This window comes from Diprion similis, chromosome 14, assembly GCF_021155765.1.
Source record: "Diprion similis isolate iyDipSimi1 chromosome 14, iyDipSimi1.1, whole genome shotgun sequence".
Lineage (NCBI taxonomy): Eukaryota > Metazoa > Arthropoda > Insecta > Hymenoptera > Diprionidae > Diprion > Diprion similis.
Window position 1 is genome coordinate 9,576,133 of NC_060118.1, and position 22,038 is coordinate 9,598,170.

General features: G+C 34.6%; 2 protein-coding genes across 3 annotated transcripts; both read right to left on the minus strand.

Annotated features, from left to right (window-relative positions):
- Positions 1-10,195: 10,195 nt before the first annotated feature.
- LOC124414622 (protein CTLA-2-alpha-like) lies at positions 10,196-21,007 on the minus strand. The gene is made up of 3 exons (XM_046895622.1): positions 20,723-21,007; positions 10,683-10,835; positions 10,196-10,553 (listed from the first exon to the last, which is right to left on the minus strand). Exons 1-3 carry the CDS (start codon positions 20,819-20,821, stop codon positions 10,524-10,526), a joined length of 282 nt encoding a protein of 93 aa, XP_046751578.1. The 5' UTR covers positions 20,822-21,007; the 3' UTR covers positions 10,196-10,523.
- LOC124414621 (probable cytochrome P450 6a14) lies at positions 12,290-15,335 on the minus strand. 2 transcript variants are annotated; one of them, XM_046895620.1, is made up of 6 exons: positions 15,098-15,332; positions 14,635-15,004; positions 14,204-14,541; positions 13,837-14,070; positions 13,013-13,264; positions 12,290-12,546 (listed from the first exon to the last, which is right to left on the minus strand). In XM_046895620.1, the coding sequence occupies exons 1-6, from the start codon at positions 15,279-15,281 to the stop codon at positions 12,386-12,388; spliced, it is 1,539 nt and encodes a 512-aa protein (XP_046751576.1). In that variant the 5' UTR covers positions 15,282-15,332; the 3' UTR covers positions 12,290-12,385. The 2 variants fall into 2 exon arrangements, with proteins under 2 accessions (XP_046751576.1, XP_046751577.1); XM_046895621.1 differs by having other exon boundaries at positions 12,451-12,572; positions 12,956-13,264; positions 15,098-15,335.
- Positions 21,008-22,038: the final 1,031 nt, after the last annotated feature.

Below are 22,038 nucleotides of genomic sequence, written 5' to 3' on the forward strand. Positions count from 1 at the left end.
TAACTATAGAATATTACACGAATTCTTATTTAATACATGACACCGATGCCTAATGTATAAATCGTAGTTTATTTTACGACTATTATATACGATGCAGTAACAATTTATCGCCGCTAACCCCCAAAACCTTCTACAAGACGCGGCGACGTCGATTTGTAATTGAAAATCTACTCGCAAGTTATTTATTAGTAATTTCTATTGACAAACACGTCACGTTGTTATATCATATATATGTATATATACATATTACACGCAAGATACATAACCGAAATTGTTTCAATTATTATTACATAGATCAAACCAAAAATGATTAAACGATATCAAATACAAATACTCTGCAAAATATTTTTACTATGAATTTGACTTTTTTTTTCATTTTAAACAAAATTCAAAATCAAAAGAAACGTTTTTTCATTCTTAACAAGAATTGAAATAGAAAAAAAAAAAAAAAAAAAAAAAAAAAACGATTTACATAATTTTGCATACTATAATATATTATCGTTTATCAACAATTATTATTATTATTATTTTTACTCAATTATCAACATCTTCGTATCGTTGAATTACTAACTAAATCGTAATACGTGATAAAATATGATTTTACAACAGTGATCGAGCCGATGACGATAATTCCTTTTCAAATCAACAAGTCTAATAACCTTCGTGTAAAAGTCAATAATTTAATTAATTATACTCAAGTTTATACGCGTTCACTTACAATAAATCACGATGTTGTTACGTATATCTATAAAACTTTACCGTCATTTAAAATCCAGATCACATAAATCACACACCACAGATATACAGGATTCACTTTATCTGCATTATCCTCGGTCTCGTTAAATTTTTCAAAAAAATGTTCTCAAAAATACCCCATGAAACGGTCAAGTATTAAAAATATTCAAAATTCGTTGTGTATCACGAAAAAAAAAAAAAAAAAAAAATCATACAACCTGTTTACATTATACATCTCGAGATAAAAATAATTATTTTTTTTAAAGAGTTTTCAAATACGTACTAATATACCTACTCGCAAATGTATCGGACTGTTCACGAAGTGGCACAAGGTTGGGAAACAAAAAAATAAAAATTACCGCAATTATTGACGGTAATTAAGAGGAAAAATAGCAAGGACTAGTCGTTGATTTAAAAACCGTTTCAAAGCACGTTATCGAATCCTAAACCTCGAGGACACTTTTCTTTCTTTTCTTTTTTTTTCTCTCTCCTCTTCCCTTCTAAAACGTATCTATATCAAGCCTCGTATCCTCTAAACAGAAAAATATTCCATCCCTTATCGTGAGTTTGTAAAAAAAAATTTAAAAAAAAAAAAAAAACAACTCGCTGAAGAAAAAAAAAAAAAAAAAAAACACCAAGACGAAATTATTTTCCTCAAATTTTTCTCCACGACTCAGGTGAAAATCTCGAAATCAAAGTTATCTATACATATATATATATATATATATATATATTATCGCGTGGTTATTAAATCCGTGAAAGAGTAAAATTTTTTATAGTTCTGTAAATATATATATATATATATATATATATATATATATCTATAATACAGTTGAAATGCAACACGCTTATATATAATGCATTATACAGTGTTTTTTACTGGGTAGTTACAGTAAATTATGTCCCGACAACCAACAGCTGAACACTGCAGAGCCCACGTTCAACTGGAGTGCGAGACCGGCGTCGCTCCAACTTTATACAGAACGCCCTGTATGTATGTATATATGTATATATGTATGTATGTATGCATACGTCTATGCCTACGATAGAACCAGGGTTAATACTGATACAATATGCATACACACGTACACACACACACACACACACACAGATATATATATATATACATATATGTATCTACGTATGCATTTACACGTGCATACCTTGCACCTATCGATAGTTATGCAGGCGTTACACGCACACGTTCAAGGATCAGCTGTTTACATGCATGTAACACACCTTGAATTTACCAACGCGAATGATTTGAAGAGGCAGCCTCATCATCTCGCCACTCCCTCCCCCCCCCCCCCCCTGCCCCTCAGCAAACCAATTTCAAATATTATCATGTTTTTTTTTTTTTTTTTTTTTTTGTTAATCAACATTCGTTGGTATGTTTGTCAATTTTTAGTTTTCATTATTTTTCAATATATACATATATGAATATAATATATATATATATACGTTTGTCCAAAGAGTATTGCGAAAAAAAAATGAACATCAATGGCAATTAGAAAGAGAAATCTCGAAGGATTTCCGTACACAGTTGAACTATCCGGCGAATTTCACTGAAACTTGTGAGGTACCGTTGAGATAGGAATGTTTTTTTTTTTTCGTCGTTCGTGTTTAATTGTTGCATTCAAGTTATAGAAAGAACCTGGGTGTAGAATTTAATTATTCGAAACGATAACCAATATCGATATTCAGGAATTGAATGAAAATTCATACGACATACTGTTTATTTTTTTTTTTTTGCTAATAAATATAAATATATCGTATAATAAAGGATAATGGGAATTAATTTTTCGGATATAAAAAATAAGCATATTGCTTTGTATCAACGATTAGACTCCCCCCCCCCCTTCGCCCAACCAAAAAAAAAAAAAAAAAAAAAAAAAAACAACAATAATCGATAAAATAAAATAAAAATCCTGGCATCTGAGAGAATGAAAAATAATCAAAAGTTAGAAGTCAACAATTTGAATTGATAAAATTTTATTACAGGTATATACATATATATGTATGTATGTGTGTATGTATATATATATATAGATATTTATGTATATAGATATACTACGCTGCAGATGATGAGTATGATTTGAATATCGATAAATATGTATGCAGTGATTTATATTATAAGCCGCTGCTGAATGAACCGTATAAAAATGTAACTATCTATTTGAAATAACTCAGTGACTTAGTCATACGGATTCGAAATAGTTCGCTTCATTGCGAATATCGTGCTGAAATAAAAAGATAGAAAGCATATTATATTCGGCATTTTATTTTTCATTCCTTGATTGAAAATTAAGAAAGTAAAAGGAGAAAACAAACAAATATTTACTTTATCCACTTAATCACAGATGATTAAAGTTTTATCCTCGTAAGTTTTTTAACGTAAAGTTTCGCATAAGGTTTAATCATCTCCGATTACGCGGAAAAAGGAAATTTTTTTTTTTTTTTGCCTCTAGGGGACACGTCAGCGATCAAACTCTAAACGATTTCGATTTGCTTGAAACTTGAACTTATAATAAAGCTTCATAAAACAAGTGGTTTTCACTCGGTTTCAATCAGTTACGTTCCACATGTGTCCAGTTATTATTTAAAGTAACGTCAAAAAGTTGTGTTTTTCGAAAAGTTTTTATTTATATATATTAGGTTGGCACAAAAGAACCGACATTTTTTTTTTTTTTGAGTCTCGTGTGACAAAATGTTAGTTTTTGATGTTTTAAGAGGCCACTCCAAAGGACAGCTAAAAAAACAAATTTTAAGCGGTCGCTCCGAATTTTTAAAAATGTCAAAAATCGTCAAAAAATTAAATTAAAAAAATTATATTTTCAATATTTTGTTTGATTTTTAATTCATGTCGTGGTGTATTGTTATCGATTCTTTCTTACTAAATTGAAGAAAAAAAATGTATGATATTTTAAAATGATTATTAAAATGTCGCTCGAAAGGATCTAAAGAAATGCACCAAAAAATTGAAAAAAAATTATGAGCGAACTTTCAAAGTTCCAATTTTGAACTTAAACTTTCGGAAACTTATTTTTTTTTTGTCCATAAAATTATACCGTAACAAGAAGAAAATTTAAAAAAAAAATCGATTTTTGACGATTTCTGACGTTTCAAAAAATGTGGAGTGACCTCTTAAAAATTTTTTTTCAACTGTCCTTTGGAGTGGGCTCTTAAAACATCAAAAACTTACATTTTGTCACACGATACTCGAAAAAAAAATTTATTCGGTATTTTTGCGCCACCCTAATATATATATATATATATATATATACGGTGACACGAACGAACTGCAAGTTGAGTCTTAATAGCCGGTGATAGGTCTGGGTTTTTTTTACTAAAGAACGCAGGCGATGAGGTGAACGAACGTATAGGTACAACACGTATATACATAGAGTATGCATCTATACATATAATACGAATACATACGGTTTAGTTTTATATCGAAATTCTTGTGCCATTACAGACTGAAAGTGGTTGAAATTAATTAATTTATTTCACCCACGCCGCCCCCACGACATCGTATCTTAAGATTATAAAGGGAAAAGTAAAATTATTTGTGTGGCGCCGGACTAATCGCCCGTGCGTCTTGCGAATTTGCACATTACGGAGCACCGTTAGTGTGCAAATATTATTCAACACAACTCGTATACCTCTATTATAAAGAATAATTTAGCATAATGATGTGTACGAAAATACAAAAGTAATCGCTGACTATCTCCGGTCGAATATTCGGCCCCTTAAACCTCTTCAAGTAATTAGTTTTACGATTTCAATTTATCTTTAATCGTCTTTCGTTAAAATTGTTAATATTTTGAATTCTTAACGCGGACGACAAAGAGAAAAAGAGAGAGAGAGAGAGAGAGAGAGAGAGAGAGAGAGAGAGAGAGAGAGAGAGAGAGAGAGAGAGATAGTGAGAGAGAGAAATGAAAGCTAAATAGAGGAAGAGAAGATTTCACATTCTGTTAAAGTTGCCGCGGCGGATTAAGTGGTTAAACCTTTCAGCCAGAATAAAACGAACGAATCAATTAGCTCTTGAAATTGATGCGTGTTTGCGTGTTGTTTTAGTTTTTGTTTTTTTTTTTTTTTTTTTTTTCACCATTCCTATACAAAACGCCACAGAGCTCTATAAGCTGTATCAACATCGATTTTTATTAGATTTTTGCCTGAAGGATTTCGAATTTGAAAATCAAACTTCCAACGAGACAAATTTCATGCATTGGAAAAAATACAGTTTCAAGAGTTGTTTGTTTGTTTGTTTGTTTGTTTGTTTGTTTTTTCTATATAAAAGTTTTGCACGTACTGTTCGGTTTTTTCTTTTTCGTCTTTCTTCAGCTTTCAATAAAACGAATGTTTTATTCAATGTATTTTCATTCCTTGGAGAAGAAGAATTTTCTTTTCCGATGAGTCGGCTTTTGTAGACGTTATAATACACGATTATATTAAAAATCGATGCTCAATTGTCCGTATTTAATATACTCACCCCTTTACTCGAGTTTCTTGATCGATAATTATGATTACGTTGAAATTGCTATAAACAGTGTGGCAATATGATGAACGCGTAGTTAAATTACCAGGTAATAACGAGGTTCACGCTCCTGTTTTTATTGCCAGCCTATACATGCATGTATAAGCCTTCCATATAGCGATGTGATGAACTTTCTTTTTTTTTCTTTTTTAAATAATTTTTTTTTTCTCTTGTATTATCATCGTTTAAACTTATCCACTTTTATTCAAAGTACGTACAAATAATTACGGGATTCAACATTGCGATGCAGAATATAAATTATTAAGAAAGGAAATGAAGAGATTTTAAGAAAAAAAAGTAATAACAAAAAAAGACTTTGATATTGTAATTTCATCACTTTTTTTTAAACTAATCTTTTAATGATAAGAAAATCAATTTTTCTTTCACCAAATCTAGTTGAAGTTGTAGCTTCGCGAAAACTTGGAAATTTTCATCAATTTTTTTTTTTTACTTCTATAGTACATAAATACAACTAAATTTTTATAAAATTAGCGTATCTCCTATAATCTGCGAATTTCATACCATAAGAATTTTTTTCGTAGTTAGATATTTTGCAGAGGCTAAATCACGGTATTTTTCTTTTTTTCTAAATTTGAACACCCTAATTTCCGAACAAACCAAAACAAAAACAAAGAAAAACACATTTCCTCGCACGAAGAATATTTTTCATATTCTACAAATAACACGATGAAAACGAATATACGTATTGGTAACGAAAATATCTCGTTGTGACATCTGGTGGCAAAATAATGCGTTAATCTTATCCGGCCATATTTAGTTTTAAAAGACCTCTTTCGTCGAATTTTTTTCGATATACCGATTCCCTCCGAAATAACAAAAGCTTCACAGCTTGCACTGAGTTTTTCCGTACATTCGTGACTGACCTTAAAAACTTTGCTGACAGGCCAGTTCTCGCCGCCATATTGCCAAGCCAAGCCCCCATTTTCATTCGCAATAAGGCATGCTTATAAGGATGCAGCTTCTTTCTCCAAAAAAAATTTCTCCCTCGCTGGACTTAAAAATCAGATGTGTACCAACGACACCAAAATTCCCTAGATCGGTCGTGATTAATTGTTGTGACGTTGGATCTGCGAGGGGAAAAAAATTGAGCGGGACTTTAAATTACTCACATCACAACTATACACGATGGCATTGAAGAGCAGGTTAGCATTCGGCAGAAAAATAATTCCCTAACAATATAGGGATTTCTTTAATACAGTTGGTACACGTCTCACTGAATGGCTTTAAAACCTCGAAGAAAGAGGCGTGTCGTTAGGAGTTCTAGGCACACCATGTATACTAAGACCACGACGATATAAGGTACTATTAACAGCTGCACAATATTACACAAAGGGCAACACGAGATCCGATCTCCTTGCACTTTGTTCCACTTGTCGTTATAATTCCATGGCCTAAACTCTTAACTAATTTTAAATTTAAATTGCATTATTACCTCGATTGCGCAATATCGTGCAGAAGCGCAGTGCGCAAATATACTTAAATACAATTTAGTACTATTAATGAAATTCGCAGGAGCGAATAGGCTCGCGTATTATACATATATATATATGTATATATATATATACAGGCGTAAACTCTGATCCCAATGCAACTGCGTTATATTATATCCACGGCATAAAGTGAAGTAATTAACTAGTTTTATAAGCTGACTACACGCCATTACCGTATAATTAATTAACGTGTTAAAAAACATATTTGAAACGATGAATTCTTTCTCCGAGTTAAAATTTCATTGGCAAACATACAATGTAATTCAACATTTCAAAATCTTGTGCAAGAAAAAGAATTAGAAATGAATTTTTCTAAACTGAAAAAAAATCACATTTATTGTACTTAGACTAGAATATTCTAATAAAATAATCACAGTTACAAAATTATAGAACTTTAAACTATTCATCGATCTAATAGAGAGAGAGAGAGAGAGAGAAAAATTGTTGGCTATTTGCTATTGCAAAGTTGAAATTGTTTGTTTAAAGAATAAAAAAAAAAAAAGTAGTCATCAAAATTTTCTCCCTGTGAATAATGGTAACAAAAAAAAAATTGAAAATTTCTCTCGATGATGAAACAAAAAATAAAAAGGAAAAAAAAATAAAATTATTCCCAAGTCTTTGATACGTGATGTTTAAATTTTTCGCTATTACGCACCGCGGATAAGTTGCGTTTTGAGGATAATATTAAGAGAATGACGAAGAATGACGAAGAAATTGGCGTGGTGGAAATAAACGTGCATGAAGAAACGCATCAGCAGCGGTAAGGATGCAGGCGATAGATTGAGGCCAAGATATCGTGCATTATAAGTTTCTAGGTGTGCGTAGACACACGTACAGTAGGTACGAGATAGAGAAGCGCCTCATAGGGCGTATATTATACATTTTACGCGATGGTGATTAACTGCGGTTCGTGAACCGTTGGTTAACGATGCAAACAGCCCAGCCCATCCGACCATGCAGAGCGTGTTTCTTCGCGAGTGCACTGCAGCATCTAGTAGCCTCCAATAGATGTAATTACGAAGAAGCGTTTGCAGCCCGCCAGTAGAGTCTTCGGTCTATATATTTTCATCCCGTTCCCCCGGTTTCAGCGCCGGCTTTCAGATATTCTCATAGGAATTCGAACGAGCGAGAAAACGAAGAAGATCTGACTATGGAATGAAAAATAAAAAGCAAAAAATATACACACATAGAACTTTATCGTCAAAAACAAAGGTACTCTCTTATTCTTCATCCGGAGAAGTGATGTTCGATCTTTTAATAGCTTCCTTTAAAGGGTTGCAAGAAAAAATTCGGGACAGCTAGTTTATTACGTTGAGAATAACGTTTTCTGACAAAAATGCTAATAAGCTTGTGTGTAATTTTTTTTTTTTTTTTTTTCTACCGGAAAAGATTTCGCCAAAAGATGTGTTTGATTTTTTAATTAACAAAAGTTGGTCAATTAAGGTATTTTTTACTGGAAGATTCTTGGTGAAAAAATTTGCACAAATTTTTCCAATTACGGAAATACGAAGACACTATAAGGGACAGTAATCTAAATTTGATTTGGAAATAGTCCGCGTGAATTGAGCTTGCGATTGAGTCGAAAATTTCTTGAGAATAAAAATTTATCACGTCACGCGTGAAGAGGGGAAAATAATTAGCGTCTAAAACCGGCTGAAAATCAGGTATGCGTATTAAATGCGTTTTCCTTTCAACGAGGCGTGCTGCGCGCCGATGGACCGTTGAAGCGCAACAAGTTCCTATATATACATAGGTATAAACATACATGTAAACTAATCAAGCTACCCGAGGCGTAGTTATAAATGTTTTCGTGTTAAATAGAATGGCAACCGAGGGCATAAATCACCCCGGAATAGGACAAGGCCTTCTTCTGTGTGTCGTCGCTTACTTACGAACATCATTTATGTTTTCTTTTTCCTTTCCCGATTCTTAAAATTCGTTCATTTCTATTCCTCGTTTTTCCATTGTAGTTCTGGGAGCTGTTTGAAAAAACGCCGAGAGCAAAAAGAAAAATTTCACGATACGTATGTTACAAATTTGTAATGGGAAAAATCTTCAAAAACAAATCTCGCAAACTGTTTAAATACTCGTTCGATTTTTCCCCTTCACAATTAAATTAAAAATATCTCTTTAAACAGACGATTTGTCGGAAATTATTTTATTTTACCGCAGAATGTGACTAAAATAATTTCTTCGAACAACCGCGCATAGTTACAAAATGATCATAAAAGAAAGAGAGTAGAAAAAAGCGTAAAAAGAATGATTCAAGTTAGTTGTTAGGTTATTCTCGAAGTGAATGAAAATTGAAAAACAGATACAGTCTGAATGACTGTATGAAATTTTTTTCAACAAAACAAGCTGCGGTTGATACCGTGATGGAATATTTTATGCATCAACAAAATTCCAGCTCCTCAACATCAACTTACAAGTTTCTCTTGATCTCGAAACTACAGTTTGTTTAATACACCTTACGTATCAACGTTCGGGTACAGAAATAGAGGTTTGGTAGTAAGTATAATAACATTTAAACCTATAATATATACCTACCACCGCCTACATCGGACGTTCCGTGAATGATTTCTTAAACTTCCGCGAAACGTCAGTCGTCACTCCCGGATGCATGCTTAAAATTTTCATTTTTTCCTCTACATCTCGTTAAATTTAGATCTGACTAATTTCTCACCTACATACACTGAACAACGTCATCGCAGACCGTAGAAATTGGCTCTGTGGCAAGGTCCAAATCGTTAATGTATTATTATACCATAATAATTTAATGGTGCTCGTCAACCACTAAAAAGCTCGATGTCAACGTATCGCCTTACCGCAGACAACCGGTTTCACGCGACTAAAATTGCGCCCTACCAAAGGCAACCGATTGCACGTAACTGAACTTGAGCCTTAGAACAGACAACCGTACATACCGTACATGTGACATTGATACGCGCCGTACTGTAGACAACCGAACCTACGTGCAAGTTTGATTGCAGTGACTTGTTAGGCGTTGGCGAATTTTGGTTTCGAAATCGCTGGAAGAATTGAAAAAAAATCGTACAATATACATGAAGGACAATCAATGGTTTTTTTTTTGTTGTTGACAAAAATGAATTTGTAGCTGGACGACAGTTTCAAAAAAATTAATGCAGAAGGTAATAATTAATAAATATTTACTTTTCTTATAAGATTGTATTTTTTGTAAAACGTAATTTTATATCAAACATTTTCGTACGATGAATTATGAATTTCGATTAGTAGCCGATTATTATTCAGATTTTCTACATTACAGTTGAAAGTCACACTGCGAGAGATAATCTTTCAAGAGGCAAGAAAGAAAGAAAAAAAATCATTCAGAATTGTGATTATAAATTTCGCGAAATCCATCGTTGAATACTTAAAACCATTGATGTATTTTATTAAGAATATAATTTTACAAAACGTCGTAAAACGGCTTACAAATGCATAAAAGTATAGAACTTTTTAGACTTATAATATATATATTTTTTCATAAGTATCATATAACATTTGATTGTTGGAATTTCAAGTTTACACAAATTTTGCACCTGTGCGAAATCGGTGAAAAGACGGGATAAAAACCAAGCAGATTTTGTGGTATATTTTGAATAACTTTCTGCGGCATGGTGATGAATATTATAAGTCGAAAAATAAAACGTCAGTGTAAAGGAAAAAAAATTTGATAATTCTGAAATGTGTAAATCTCGAAATCCTCCAAGTTAACATCATCAGTGATGTGTCTTCCTTTCCTCGGGAGTCTGCGAAATGAGATAAAAATATTACTTGATTATCTCTCTCTCTCTCTCTCTCTCTCTCTCTCAACAATTATGTATGTACTTAGACCTGAATAAGAAAATGACAAATTAAAATCACGTAAAAATACCAACCATGTCCGCGAAATGATTGATGCCCATTTTAAAAGTGGTAATTCCCTTCTCGAAATCCGCGTTATGTTTAGCAATTTTTTCCTTACTCTCGAGATAAATTGCCATCCTCTTTTTCTCCTCCTCAACGTTCTCGTACTTCTTGTTGTGTTTTGCCTGCGTAAAATTCTTTACCGTTAATCAGTGTCCGGCTATAGTTTTAACTCTAGTATTTGCAGATAACGGTACTAGTGAAAACGGTAAATTCGACTGAGAGAGAAAAAAGAAAAAAAAAGTCCATCATCTCCGTACATATTTATACACCCGGTGCAGCAATATTTATAATCTCGAAAGATTTTTTCACTATGATACGATGTAAAACACGATATGTCCTAAGATTACTTATGATTCTTGAATTATGCAACGCGTTGGCAGAAATTTGTCTCTTTACCGTTAAAAATCCAAATTCACTTACTATTGGGGTAAAACATTTTTTTTTTTTATTTTTATTTTTTTTGCTAAAAAACTTTTTGCTGTTTTTATTTTAATATAAATGTAAAATTATATTTTTACGGCACGGGCATTGAAAAGTTCACTTTTTGTGGCAGTTTTCGTTCCTGAAAGTGACGCTTTATACGGCAGCGAACAAAGTTGCGGAATAAAGTCTTTATTCCGCAGTTTTGATGCGCAGTTCGAAGTACGCATCCCAAACTGCCGAATAAAGTAGCTTCGTCGAACAGATCGCGACATAACCTCACTCTTCGTTTTGATTTTCAATGCCCATACCGTAAAAAATATTGTATGTGGCATGCCCGTAAACCGTTTTTTGGCTCGGATAATTTCAGTACTCGCTTCCGGCTCGCCTTCAGCTCGTCCTGAAATCTTTATTCTTGCCAAAAAAACAAGTGGTTCACAGGCATGCCACACAAATAGCTATTAAAAACAAACGTCAGAAGTTAGGTTATTTCACCCTCCGGAGAAAATCTCACGAGTACAGAAATTTTTGATGATTATCCCAAGTGATTAAACGTATCAGAGGTGACAAACGCATTCATTCATTCATTCATTCATTTATTCATTGTAACAAAATACGTTGTCAAATGTACGGTCTTATAGACTTGACTAAGACTTAATTTAGATTTTTCTAAAACGCCTAGATTCGCATGAATTGCTTTATAATGAAACAGCCTCTTGGAATTGTACCACCTCCACATCAACTGTATTACATTTTGAAAACCCTGTCAAGCTGTCAAATGATCAAGATAACCGATAAACACCGTCAATATCATTATAAACGATCAAATCCATATAATCAACAAATAATTTAAAGGAATGTTCTGACGACTGGTGTAGGTATCAACTGTTCCTCTAATCACCAGTAACGTCTACACTTGCGATATTCTTTTAGCCATATCAATTAACAACTTGTCCGTAAAAAATGATAATAGATAAGACAATCTCAGGGTATATCTGAGAGTGGAAAATTATTTACCAGGAAAAGATAACTTGGGGATAAATTATTTTAAGGCACAATTTATTAAAATTATCTTTGTTTCGATGCACAATGCAAGAGTATATTTTATAGTAAACAAACAAAAAAGATACATAAGTAAATGATACACGATCTCCGTCGAAGTGACTATATAGCGCCAAACACCTTTGACATTACCTATACACAAGCTATCGTCCAAAATTTCCACTAAACATTATCACAATTATGGAAAAAATTATCGCATTTGTATCCTAAGCGAGACACCGTGTAGGGGGACCTGGAGGAAATTTGCTGTGTCCATGACAATGGGCTTCAAATCCGAGGACGGCGTGAATCGGTATTTGGACAGCAAGCTGACGATGCCAACCTTCGTTTGAAGTAAACCAAACCTCATACCTGTCGCGAAAAGATAGAAAGAATAGCTATTTATGCGGCATGCCCGTAAACCGCCTGTTTTTTTTTTGGCAAGGATAAAGATTTCAGAACGAGCTGAAGACGAGCCGGAAGCGAGCCGGAAGCGAGTACTGAAATTATCTGAGCCAAAAAACGGTTTACGTGCATGTCACATACAATATTTTTTACGGTACGGGCATTGTAAAGCAAAACGAAGAGTGAGGTTATGTCGCGATCTGTTCGACGAAGCTACTTTATTCGCCATTTTGGAATGCGCACTTCGAACTGCGCATCAAAACTGCGGAATAAAGACTTTATTCCGCAACTTTGTTCGCTGCCGTATAAAGCGTGACTTTACGGAACGAAAACTGCCACAAAAAGTGGACATTTCAATGCCCATGCCGTAAAAAGATACGTTTCAACCTAGTTTGAGCGACTCGTAGATACGACGAGAGTAAACTAAACGTACCGATGCAATTCCTGGGACCCTCGCCAAATGGCAAATAAGCGTACGGATGCCTCTTGGCGATATTCTCCTCGTCGAAACGTTCCGGGTCGAATTTTTCCGGTTCCGGAAATATATCGGGGTCCGTATGGAGTCCCAGAACCGGAATCAGTATCCCGGTACCCTTCTCGACGCGGAGTCCAGTTCCCGGAAGCTCAATGTCGTCCTCGCACACTCGGTTGAGCATCGGGATAACCGGGTACTTTCTCAGAGTTTCTATGAATTTCGAAGATCGATTCTCAGTCGCTGGACTAACTCGAGAAAAGTAGCCAAGGTGGACATTTTTATTGACATGTTTTAGTCCATAAAAAAAAAACCTATCAGACGCGTAATATTTTCCGGAATTACAATTCGCCCGTTTGAGGAGTAAAAACCAACCTTAAGGTTTACCTTCGAAAAATTAAGGGTAAAAACGAAATGATTTTACTTCGTTACCGATAGATCTTATTCATGTTCAAGTTAATTATAAGATCGTTATCGAAACGATTTTGGAATTGTTTAAAATTCAGTAAACCGTAATTAAACAAGACGCACTCATATTTTAAAATCTTAGATTGTTAAAATCCATTGTAAAATTAAGAAAGTAGTATTTTTTTTTTCCGCAACGTTTCGTTACGATGATAACGTTGCTACCTTCAACCTCGTAAATCTTAAAATAATCGATTTTCGAAGTAAATTTTCGAGTTGGTTTTTACCCTTTCAACGGGCGGATTAATTAGCATCTCGGTTACTTTTCTTGTAAGGAATTTCAGGCTATCCGAATATTCATTAAGTGATAGACGACGAACCGGAAACTACTTTGTGAAGATAGGGCATCGCCTTGATACTCTCGTAAGTCACACCCCCATATTCTTGTAGGACTTGATTTATCTCTTCGGCCAATCGGTCTTGGATATCCAGATGCAGAGCCATCTCGTATAGGCAAAAGGTAACAGTCGACGACGAGGTATCGAAGCCGCCAATCCAAAAGACGAAAGCTTGCGCGGCTCCTTGAATGAGCGTAATTTTCTGATCGTCAAGCTCTAGGGTGGGATTAAAAAAAGACGTTGAGTAGGGTGAAATGAATTTTCATCGTTCGTCAAAATTCTATAGATCTGAATTCTTTTGGAGAATTTGAAAAAAAAAATGATAAAGAACAGTTCACTTATGAATCACCTTTCGCTGGTACGGTTGACTTATCATTGTCATTTTGAACGTAACCCTTGTTCATCAGCTGTATAACAGAGTCCAAAAAGTCCTTTCGAACAATATTATTGGCAGTCCGATACTCGACTGCTTCTCTGAAGGCGCGAATGAAGAATTTACTGATAGTCTCGTCAATGATAGGAATTTTGAAAAACTGTAACACGGATGGGAGCAAGAATCCCAAAATTCGTTTGACCAGTCGTGGTTCAAATATCTTTCTGCCCATGGTCCGAAATTCGGCGTCCGGATTCTCAAGACTGTTGCAATTGATGCCAAAAGCTACGGAAGCTATAACGTCGGTTGTAAACCTGTGACCGAATGAACCGAAAAAAACTGGTTAATATTCGCCGATACAGTAAAATGCCGCTGATCCAATCTACCCTTAGAATTGATCAACAGACCTTGCCATGAGTTCTTTGACTTCAATAACTTCAGACTTCTTCGCATTTTGCTCAACCGCGTTGGCAAGTAGAACGGAAGTTTCCTTAACAGTGAAGAACATCTGTTTCATCTTGCTTGCAGTGAATGTCGGAGTGAACTTTGTCCTTAAATACTTCCATTTAGCCCCAGGCAGCGCAAAAAGATGTCCTGTCAAAGGATCGATCTTTTCATTGCAATATACACCGCGATCGTGAAAATGCGCGAACTCCTTGGTGAGTACAAAACGTATGAGATCAGGTTTGGCAATGATCAAAGCAGGTGAAGTCAGGTTGTAGACACCAATGACCGGATTCTTTTTATACTCCGCATATACATCGGCGATCATTTGACCTGAAAGGCAAAAGCCAAAGTTGTTCTCAATTTGAAAATTCGACAAAAATCACTCGTCAAATGAGATTGTAGAAAATTCCAAGACCGTCATACCCATCGAACGTTTTCCTTTGGTGACAGGCCCCAAGCTGCCAAAAGGAATGGCCGGTTTGGGATGAGCGACGTTTTTCGAACTCCAGTAATTGAAGGCCACATATTTCACGTATAGATATAAACCGAATACGATACTGATTACTATACAACTAAATTCGAATAAATAGTTGGTAAAAATCGCCATATTTTCGATACTTTTCCAAAGAAATTTATTCACAATAACTAACTGTCCTCAAATGTTTATCCGATGATAACCAATCTCCACGCCCGATAAAAAAAATAAAAAAAAATAAAAAATAAAAATTCACTTCAGAGTAAACTTCAGCTTTAGGCAGCTTAATAATGCCCAAAAAAATCTGCAGCCTAAACTTCTTCAAGAATATACTGTAGGTATAGCATTCGACTGTCCGTTGAGGCACTCAACCGCTATCTGAGTCTTGCCAGCGCTCCAAGACGAACAAACTACGGACTTTTATCTGATGCTACTGTATATGCGTTGTCCATTACCTCCCACTTTTTCTCCTCAAAAGAATACCAAGCATGATTTGTACGTTTGCAATTAAAGCACCGCTATCCCACCACGTTACAACGTATTAAGTAAGTCTATCGCATGGCTATTCTGCACACATAAGGATGACTTAGCGATTTTCGTCAAGGCGACCAGCATGAGTAAGACCAGTGGCCTGCATTTTCACGAAAAAGCCCTACCTCGAAACCAGATCAATCTACGAATCTGAAAGAAATTTCATTGTAGCGGGTATAATTCAACGAAGACAACAATGTCAAAGTGACGTATCTACATCTATAATAGGGTGTCGCAAAAAAAAAAAACCGACTATTTGTTCGTTTTTGAGTATCGTGCAACAAAATGTAAGTTTTCGATGTTTTAAGAGCCCACTCCGAAGGACAGCTAAATAAAAAATTCTCAAGAGGTCACTCCACATTTTTTAAAACGTCAGAAATTGTCAAAAATCGATTTTTTTTTTTTTTTTTAATTTTCTTTCTCGTTACGGTATAATTTTATAGACCAAAAAGAAAAAAAAAATAAGTTTCCGAAAGTTCCAGTTCAAAGTTTGAATTTTGAATGGTCGCTCATGATTGTTTTTCAATTTTTTGGTGGATTTCTTTAGATCTTTTCGAGCGACCTTTTAATATTCATATTAAAATTTCATAAATTTTTTTTCTTTCATTTAGTAAAAAGAAAAAATCGATAAAAATACACCGCGACATGAATTAAAAATCAAACAAAATATTGAAAACATAATTTTTTTAATTTAATTTTTTGACGATTTTTGACATATTACAAAATTTGGAGCGACCTCTTAAAATAATTTTTTTTTAACTGTCCTTTGGAGTCGACTCTTAAAACATCAAAAACTAACATTTTGTCATACGAGACTCGAAAAAAAAAAAAAAATAGTCGGTTTTTTTGCGCTACCCTAACCTACAATCGTCACTGAGTTTTTCCAATTTTCACCGATTCCAGCAACATCTTGAGAGTTAAAGTGTGAATTAATATTGAACCTATCGAAAGTTTCTTTCACTGAAATTTTTACAACATTCGTGCCAAACTACTGAACCATTCTGTACGATCAAATGATTTTTCATCTCAATGCGTAGACGTAATTCCAACATGATCGTCCCATTTATCATCATTCTCATATTACATCAGTTATTCTGAATTTCCAAACGTTGATCTATACGCAGATTCGAGATCAGTGACCCAATTTTTCTGTATAGAAATGAATCCCGCACAGAAACGAAAGATATGGCGTCGATGAATCAGTGACGACAAAAATCACAGCATGCAGGAAAAGAGTCTGCCGTGCTTATTCACAATATCAATGCAATTCACAAATTCCCATTCTCTCACGTCAGTTGCATATCCAATAATTGTCATAATTCGTACAAAAACAAAGTCGCATTTCGTTTTGTACCGCAAACAAGTTAACCAGAAAAATGGAAGGTATTCAATGAACATTATTTTCCATGTACTTAAGTTTTCACCGTGACAAGCTAATTGTTTCGATAAGTTTAGACCTTATCGCATCAGCGTTGTCCGATAGCAGGACCGTATTTACTGCTGATTGTGAGATAATCGACCATCCAACGTAACCATACGACGTATTACTCATTTTGCGCAAACGACAATGGCGTCCGTTTGACTCTCTGAAATCGTTCTTATTATCATTTGCGCTACAGACGAGAAAGGAACAAGTTTCCGTAGAGAAGCTACTGCAGTTTTTTTTTCTTCTTCTTCTTGTTGTCTAACTTCTATCAAGGTAATCAAGTGTCCATTAGACTCAGGGACTATGAATAATACGTAACTCGGAAGTGACTGGTTTCACACGGTGTTATAAAATATCATATAAACTCTTCTCGGCAACGATTTTCTTCAGGCACTATATCACCAAATGGTTTGACCACCACCATAATTGGGTCAAGAACAACATAATCAAAGCGTTGATTGACGATGTGAAGGGAGGGAGTGCAATTGTGTCCTATTTTCACGTTGATTGATTTTTTACTGCTGAGACTTAAGATATAAGTTGTTTTTTCTTATCTTATCGATTCACGAACGGATCCGGGATAAAAGTTTTTTGAAACTTGACGAAATTTGCAAGAAAGTTTCGGTTTTTAAAGTTACCAAAAAAATATTCTAATATAATGTGTATCGTTACACTCAAAGTTTAAATAAATAAATAAGTAATAATAATAATTGTGATGTACAAGTAACTATATCATTATAGTTATCAATATAAAATTTTCTAGATATAGCCATATAAAATCTTTTCGATAATTCCCTAAATTTTTTCAGTTAACGAAAACCTTGGCATCAATTTACTTCGGCTGTGAAATTTCCTGACGTTCAATCAACTGATTTTCACGAAGAAAAATTTCTACGATACCGCTGTTTTTTTTGACTGACTGTATAAAAAAGATTGCAAAAAAAGAGGAATAAATTTTATGAATTTCATGAAAGAAAGAATTAAGTTCGTTTATTATTGTTCAGATTATCAACTGCAAACTCGTATTTTTTTTTTGCCCAATTTTTATAAATCCGCCAATTTATATAAATATATAACAGTTTCGTTCGTTATTACATCTAAATGAATAATTCACCAGAAGTGATTCATTAGCGAATTTATTTTATTTTTATTTTATTTTTTTCTAAATAAGCTTGTAGAATTCATAAAACTTGTAGACATTCGACACAAGTTTTTCGACATTGAGAAACGAGGATACTACACAACAATGTAAGTTCTCCGAAAGTTACGAGACTCGATTAACTTGAACCCCTCGTAGGTGACTTGACTGAAGCATACGACGAAGATTAACAACAAAAAGAAGGAATAACCAAGCTAATTTAAACCGCAAACAGAGATTGTAAATATCATCATGCGGTTCACATTCCAGAGAGAAATTCAATTATTGCTCTATAATCATGTCGACTGAAAGGCTGCATGTGATATGCATTGAACATTGTGCCATGATTCACCGCATATACTGTTAACCATATCACCATAACAATTTGTCATAACAACAAATCTCATTCGATAAAGATTTTTCACGCTCTGTTTGACTGTATATCGCTTATTTACACCTTCCGTACAAACTTTGTACTTTGTATCTGCACCACGCAATCACTACACAACAAAAAGGAAGTAGAAAACAAAGGAACGCTGACGAATGAGTAACTAATAGGTACATGAAATGCATTATCGGTATGATTTTTACGGAAGCTTTTTCTGTTCAAGTTCAATAATTTTTAGAGTTATTTAAGCCAGCCTAAAAGTTGCATATTTTGATCTTTAAGGGGACACGTCAGTGAAACTCTAAACGGTTTCGATTTGCTTGAAACTTGAACTCATAATAAAGCTCTATAAAACAAGTGGTTTTCGCTCGGTTTTAATCAGTTACGTTCCAGATGTGTTCAGTTATTATTTAAAATAACGTCAGAAAGTGTTGTTTTTCGAAAGGCTCCTTGCGTCACAATTCTCATTGTAAAAATCTGAAAAAATTCCACAGCCATTAGAGGAGTGTGTGAAACAAAATTTACCGTAAAAATTGCAATCCGACAAGTTACCACGTAATTGACAATTTTCACAAAAATTCACAAAAATTGTCAATGACCAATTATTAGGACAATTACGTGATAACTTGTCGGATTGCAATTTCCATGGTAACTTTTGTTCTCTACGCTCCTCTAATGGCTGTGGAAGTTTTTCAGATTTTTACCACGAAAATTTTGACTCAAGAAGCTTTTCGAAAAAACACCACTTTTTCACGTTATTTTAAATAATAACTGAACACATGTGAAAACCAGCTGTTTTATAGAAATTTATTACGAGTCCAAATTTCAAGCAAATCGAAATAGTTTAGCGAGTTTCACTGACGTGTCCCCTTAATCGTTTTACATAATTTTCGCGGTTGAACATTTCGACCCGTATTTCAACTCGTACGCTCAACAATTCAAAGTTTTTCATCCATAGGATAATCGGCCAACAACCACCGAATACATGATTATATATCTATGTATAAAATATCAATAAAAATCAAATTAGACCCAAGAGATAAGAATAACGATAAAAGTGTAATTTCCAGGGTATAAGGAGCTGGATATTCCTCAATCCATACGGGTTAAAATATTATCCAGATAACGCCAGGCGTGGTTCGAAGTCTCGAAATTTTACGAATCAAGTTTCGACGTGAATTATAATTAAAGTGATTTTAATGGCAATGCCGATTGCGTGAAAAAAGATACTTTTTAATAATGTCAATGTGTCGTAGAAAAATTAAATTCAAAGATTAGAATAACTGTTTGACATACTTATTAATATCCTTCTTCTTAATTTACACCCATCCAACGGATAATCGTATCGTTATATGTAAAATAATAATAGCCTTGTGCATAATTCGAGATTAACATGAATACAACAGCGATAAATACATTCTCTGAACAGCGATAATTATTTCCAAGCTGAATCCGCCTATATATGAAAAACAAAAGCTCGGACTCGAGAATAATTTATTCCACATCTTATCGACTTCGATGAGATTTCCAAAAAATACTGCACCACAAAGTCAATTTTTTAAAAACAAAATAATTTATTCCACATCTTATCGACTTCGATGAGATTTTCAAAAAATTCCTCTAATCAGTTTCTGTTCATATGTAACGTAGTAATATGTTTACATCAATATCCTAAAAATTTCTCAGACATTCCACCTATCTTTCAATTTTTTGTAATAAAATAAACATAAATAAATACACATTCAACGAGCCTAAATATTTGCTAAAAGTCTTTGTTCCCGTATCGCAGGTGTGATTAAATTAAAAAAAAAAAACACGCGAAAAATATTTTGCTGCACCGAAGCGTTCGTATTACAGACCTTGACGGAAGAATTCAAAGTGAATTTTTTTTACCAGGTAAAATTTTCTTCACCATTACTCTACAGGTAAGTGATCCGGTAACTTCTTTATCGGCGGAAGCAGTTTAACGCGCAATTTCCTAACCTAACCGTATTTAACATTCTTCAGTCAACGTCAATTTAGCTTTCACATAACTCATATTTCTAAGTAATTTTAGATTAGACGTTGATGAATCGCGTCGACTATCTCACCTTAAACGCATTCCATTCGTCGAGATCAAGGCCAGGCATAGATATCGCAGAACTCGCGCCTCCTACTTGAGATTCGGTGACAGACGGTTGTGCACTCATGTTCACGTTTTGGTTCTTCACTCCGGCGGTCTCAAACTCAGCGACAGAAATGAGCTCTCAATGCGCTCTGCGACTCGTTTTATAAAACCGTTAACACAGGGTGCGTAATACGCAGTTTGCACTTTCGTCTGCGCGGTGCACTCGGTGCGCATAGATGGAAAAATATTTTCCTTGTTTCATCAAACAACTTTTATTTTCTTGTCTAGAGTCCAGCGATCCGTTCTATTACGCATTTACATTCAACAATCGCGTATGCGTCATGTATAAGTCATGGGTACAGTTTTCATACGGATCACGTGACTGCTGACCAGTGTCGTGTAACATTTTTGTCCAGAGAATTACCATACTTTTGTCAAACATCACAATCATAAACCATATAGAAACAAGACCGCAAGTGTGACAGAAAAAGTTAGTCCAAATAGTTAGTCACAGTCTTCGAGCCAAACTCACAACCACGCGATATGAAGTCCACGCGCAAAAGTCGCATTGGATTCCCTTGATCAATCTACGTGCAAAAAGCAGGGTGATGATAATTGTATGTAGTCAAATAAAATTCTCTGAATTTTACCGATAAACGAAATTCCCCGACTATTCCGATTTTCCGGTCTTTCGCCACTCTGAAAAACGCATGAACGATTGATCTGTCAAAAATCCTTAGATATCTAAGAATTGTCGCAAATTTCTGTAAAAATCCAATCCGCATCTGCGTCTTTTCGAAACCGACACATTGCGATGCAGATTGTTGTTTACAGATGCGAATCAATTCTGGGAGGGAGGTTGGAGGGCATGCATTATTGTGTGGCGTGACGGTCGGCGGTCCTCTTCGACGCGAAGTCTTCGAGCTCAGCATCTCTCTCCATCTGGCGTACCACGGAACGCGATAGATGGTCCAGAGATGCGTTTTGCCCATTCAGACGATCACAGAGATCAATTGAATGAAATAATGATCGAAAATGACTGCAAAATGATAGCAAAGTTACAAGAAATGGAAAATTGATCCACGTGAAAATTTAAAAGCTTACTGATAAATAGTTTGGAGACTTTTATATTCAGTCTTTCGCGTGTTTCTGGATAGAAATCACTGTGATCATTTGACGCTGTGGATTACAAAAGTTGATAACATCGCGGTGCATTGCGACCTTCCTACCCTCGCCTGTTTACCAACAGAACCACCCAACGGAAAATACAGACTCACACACACATGCATAAGCCACGCG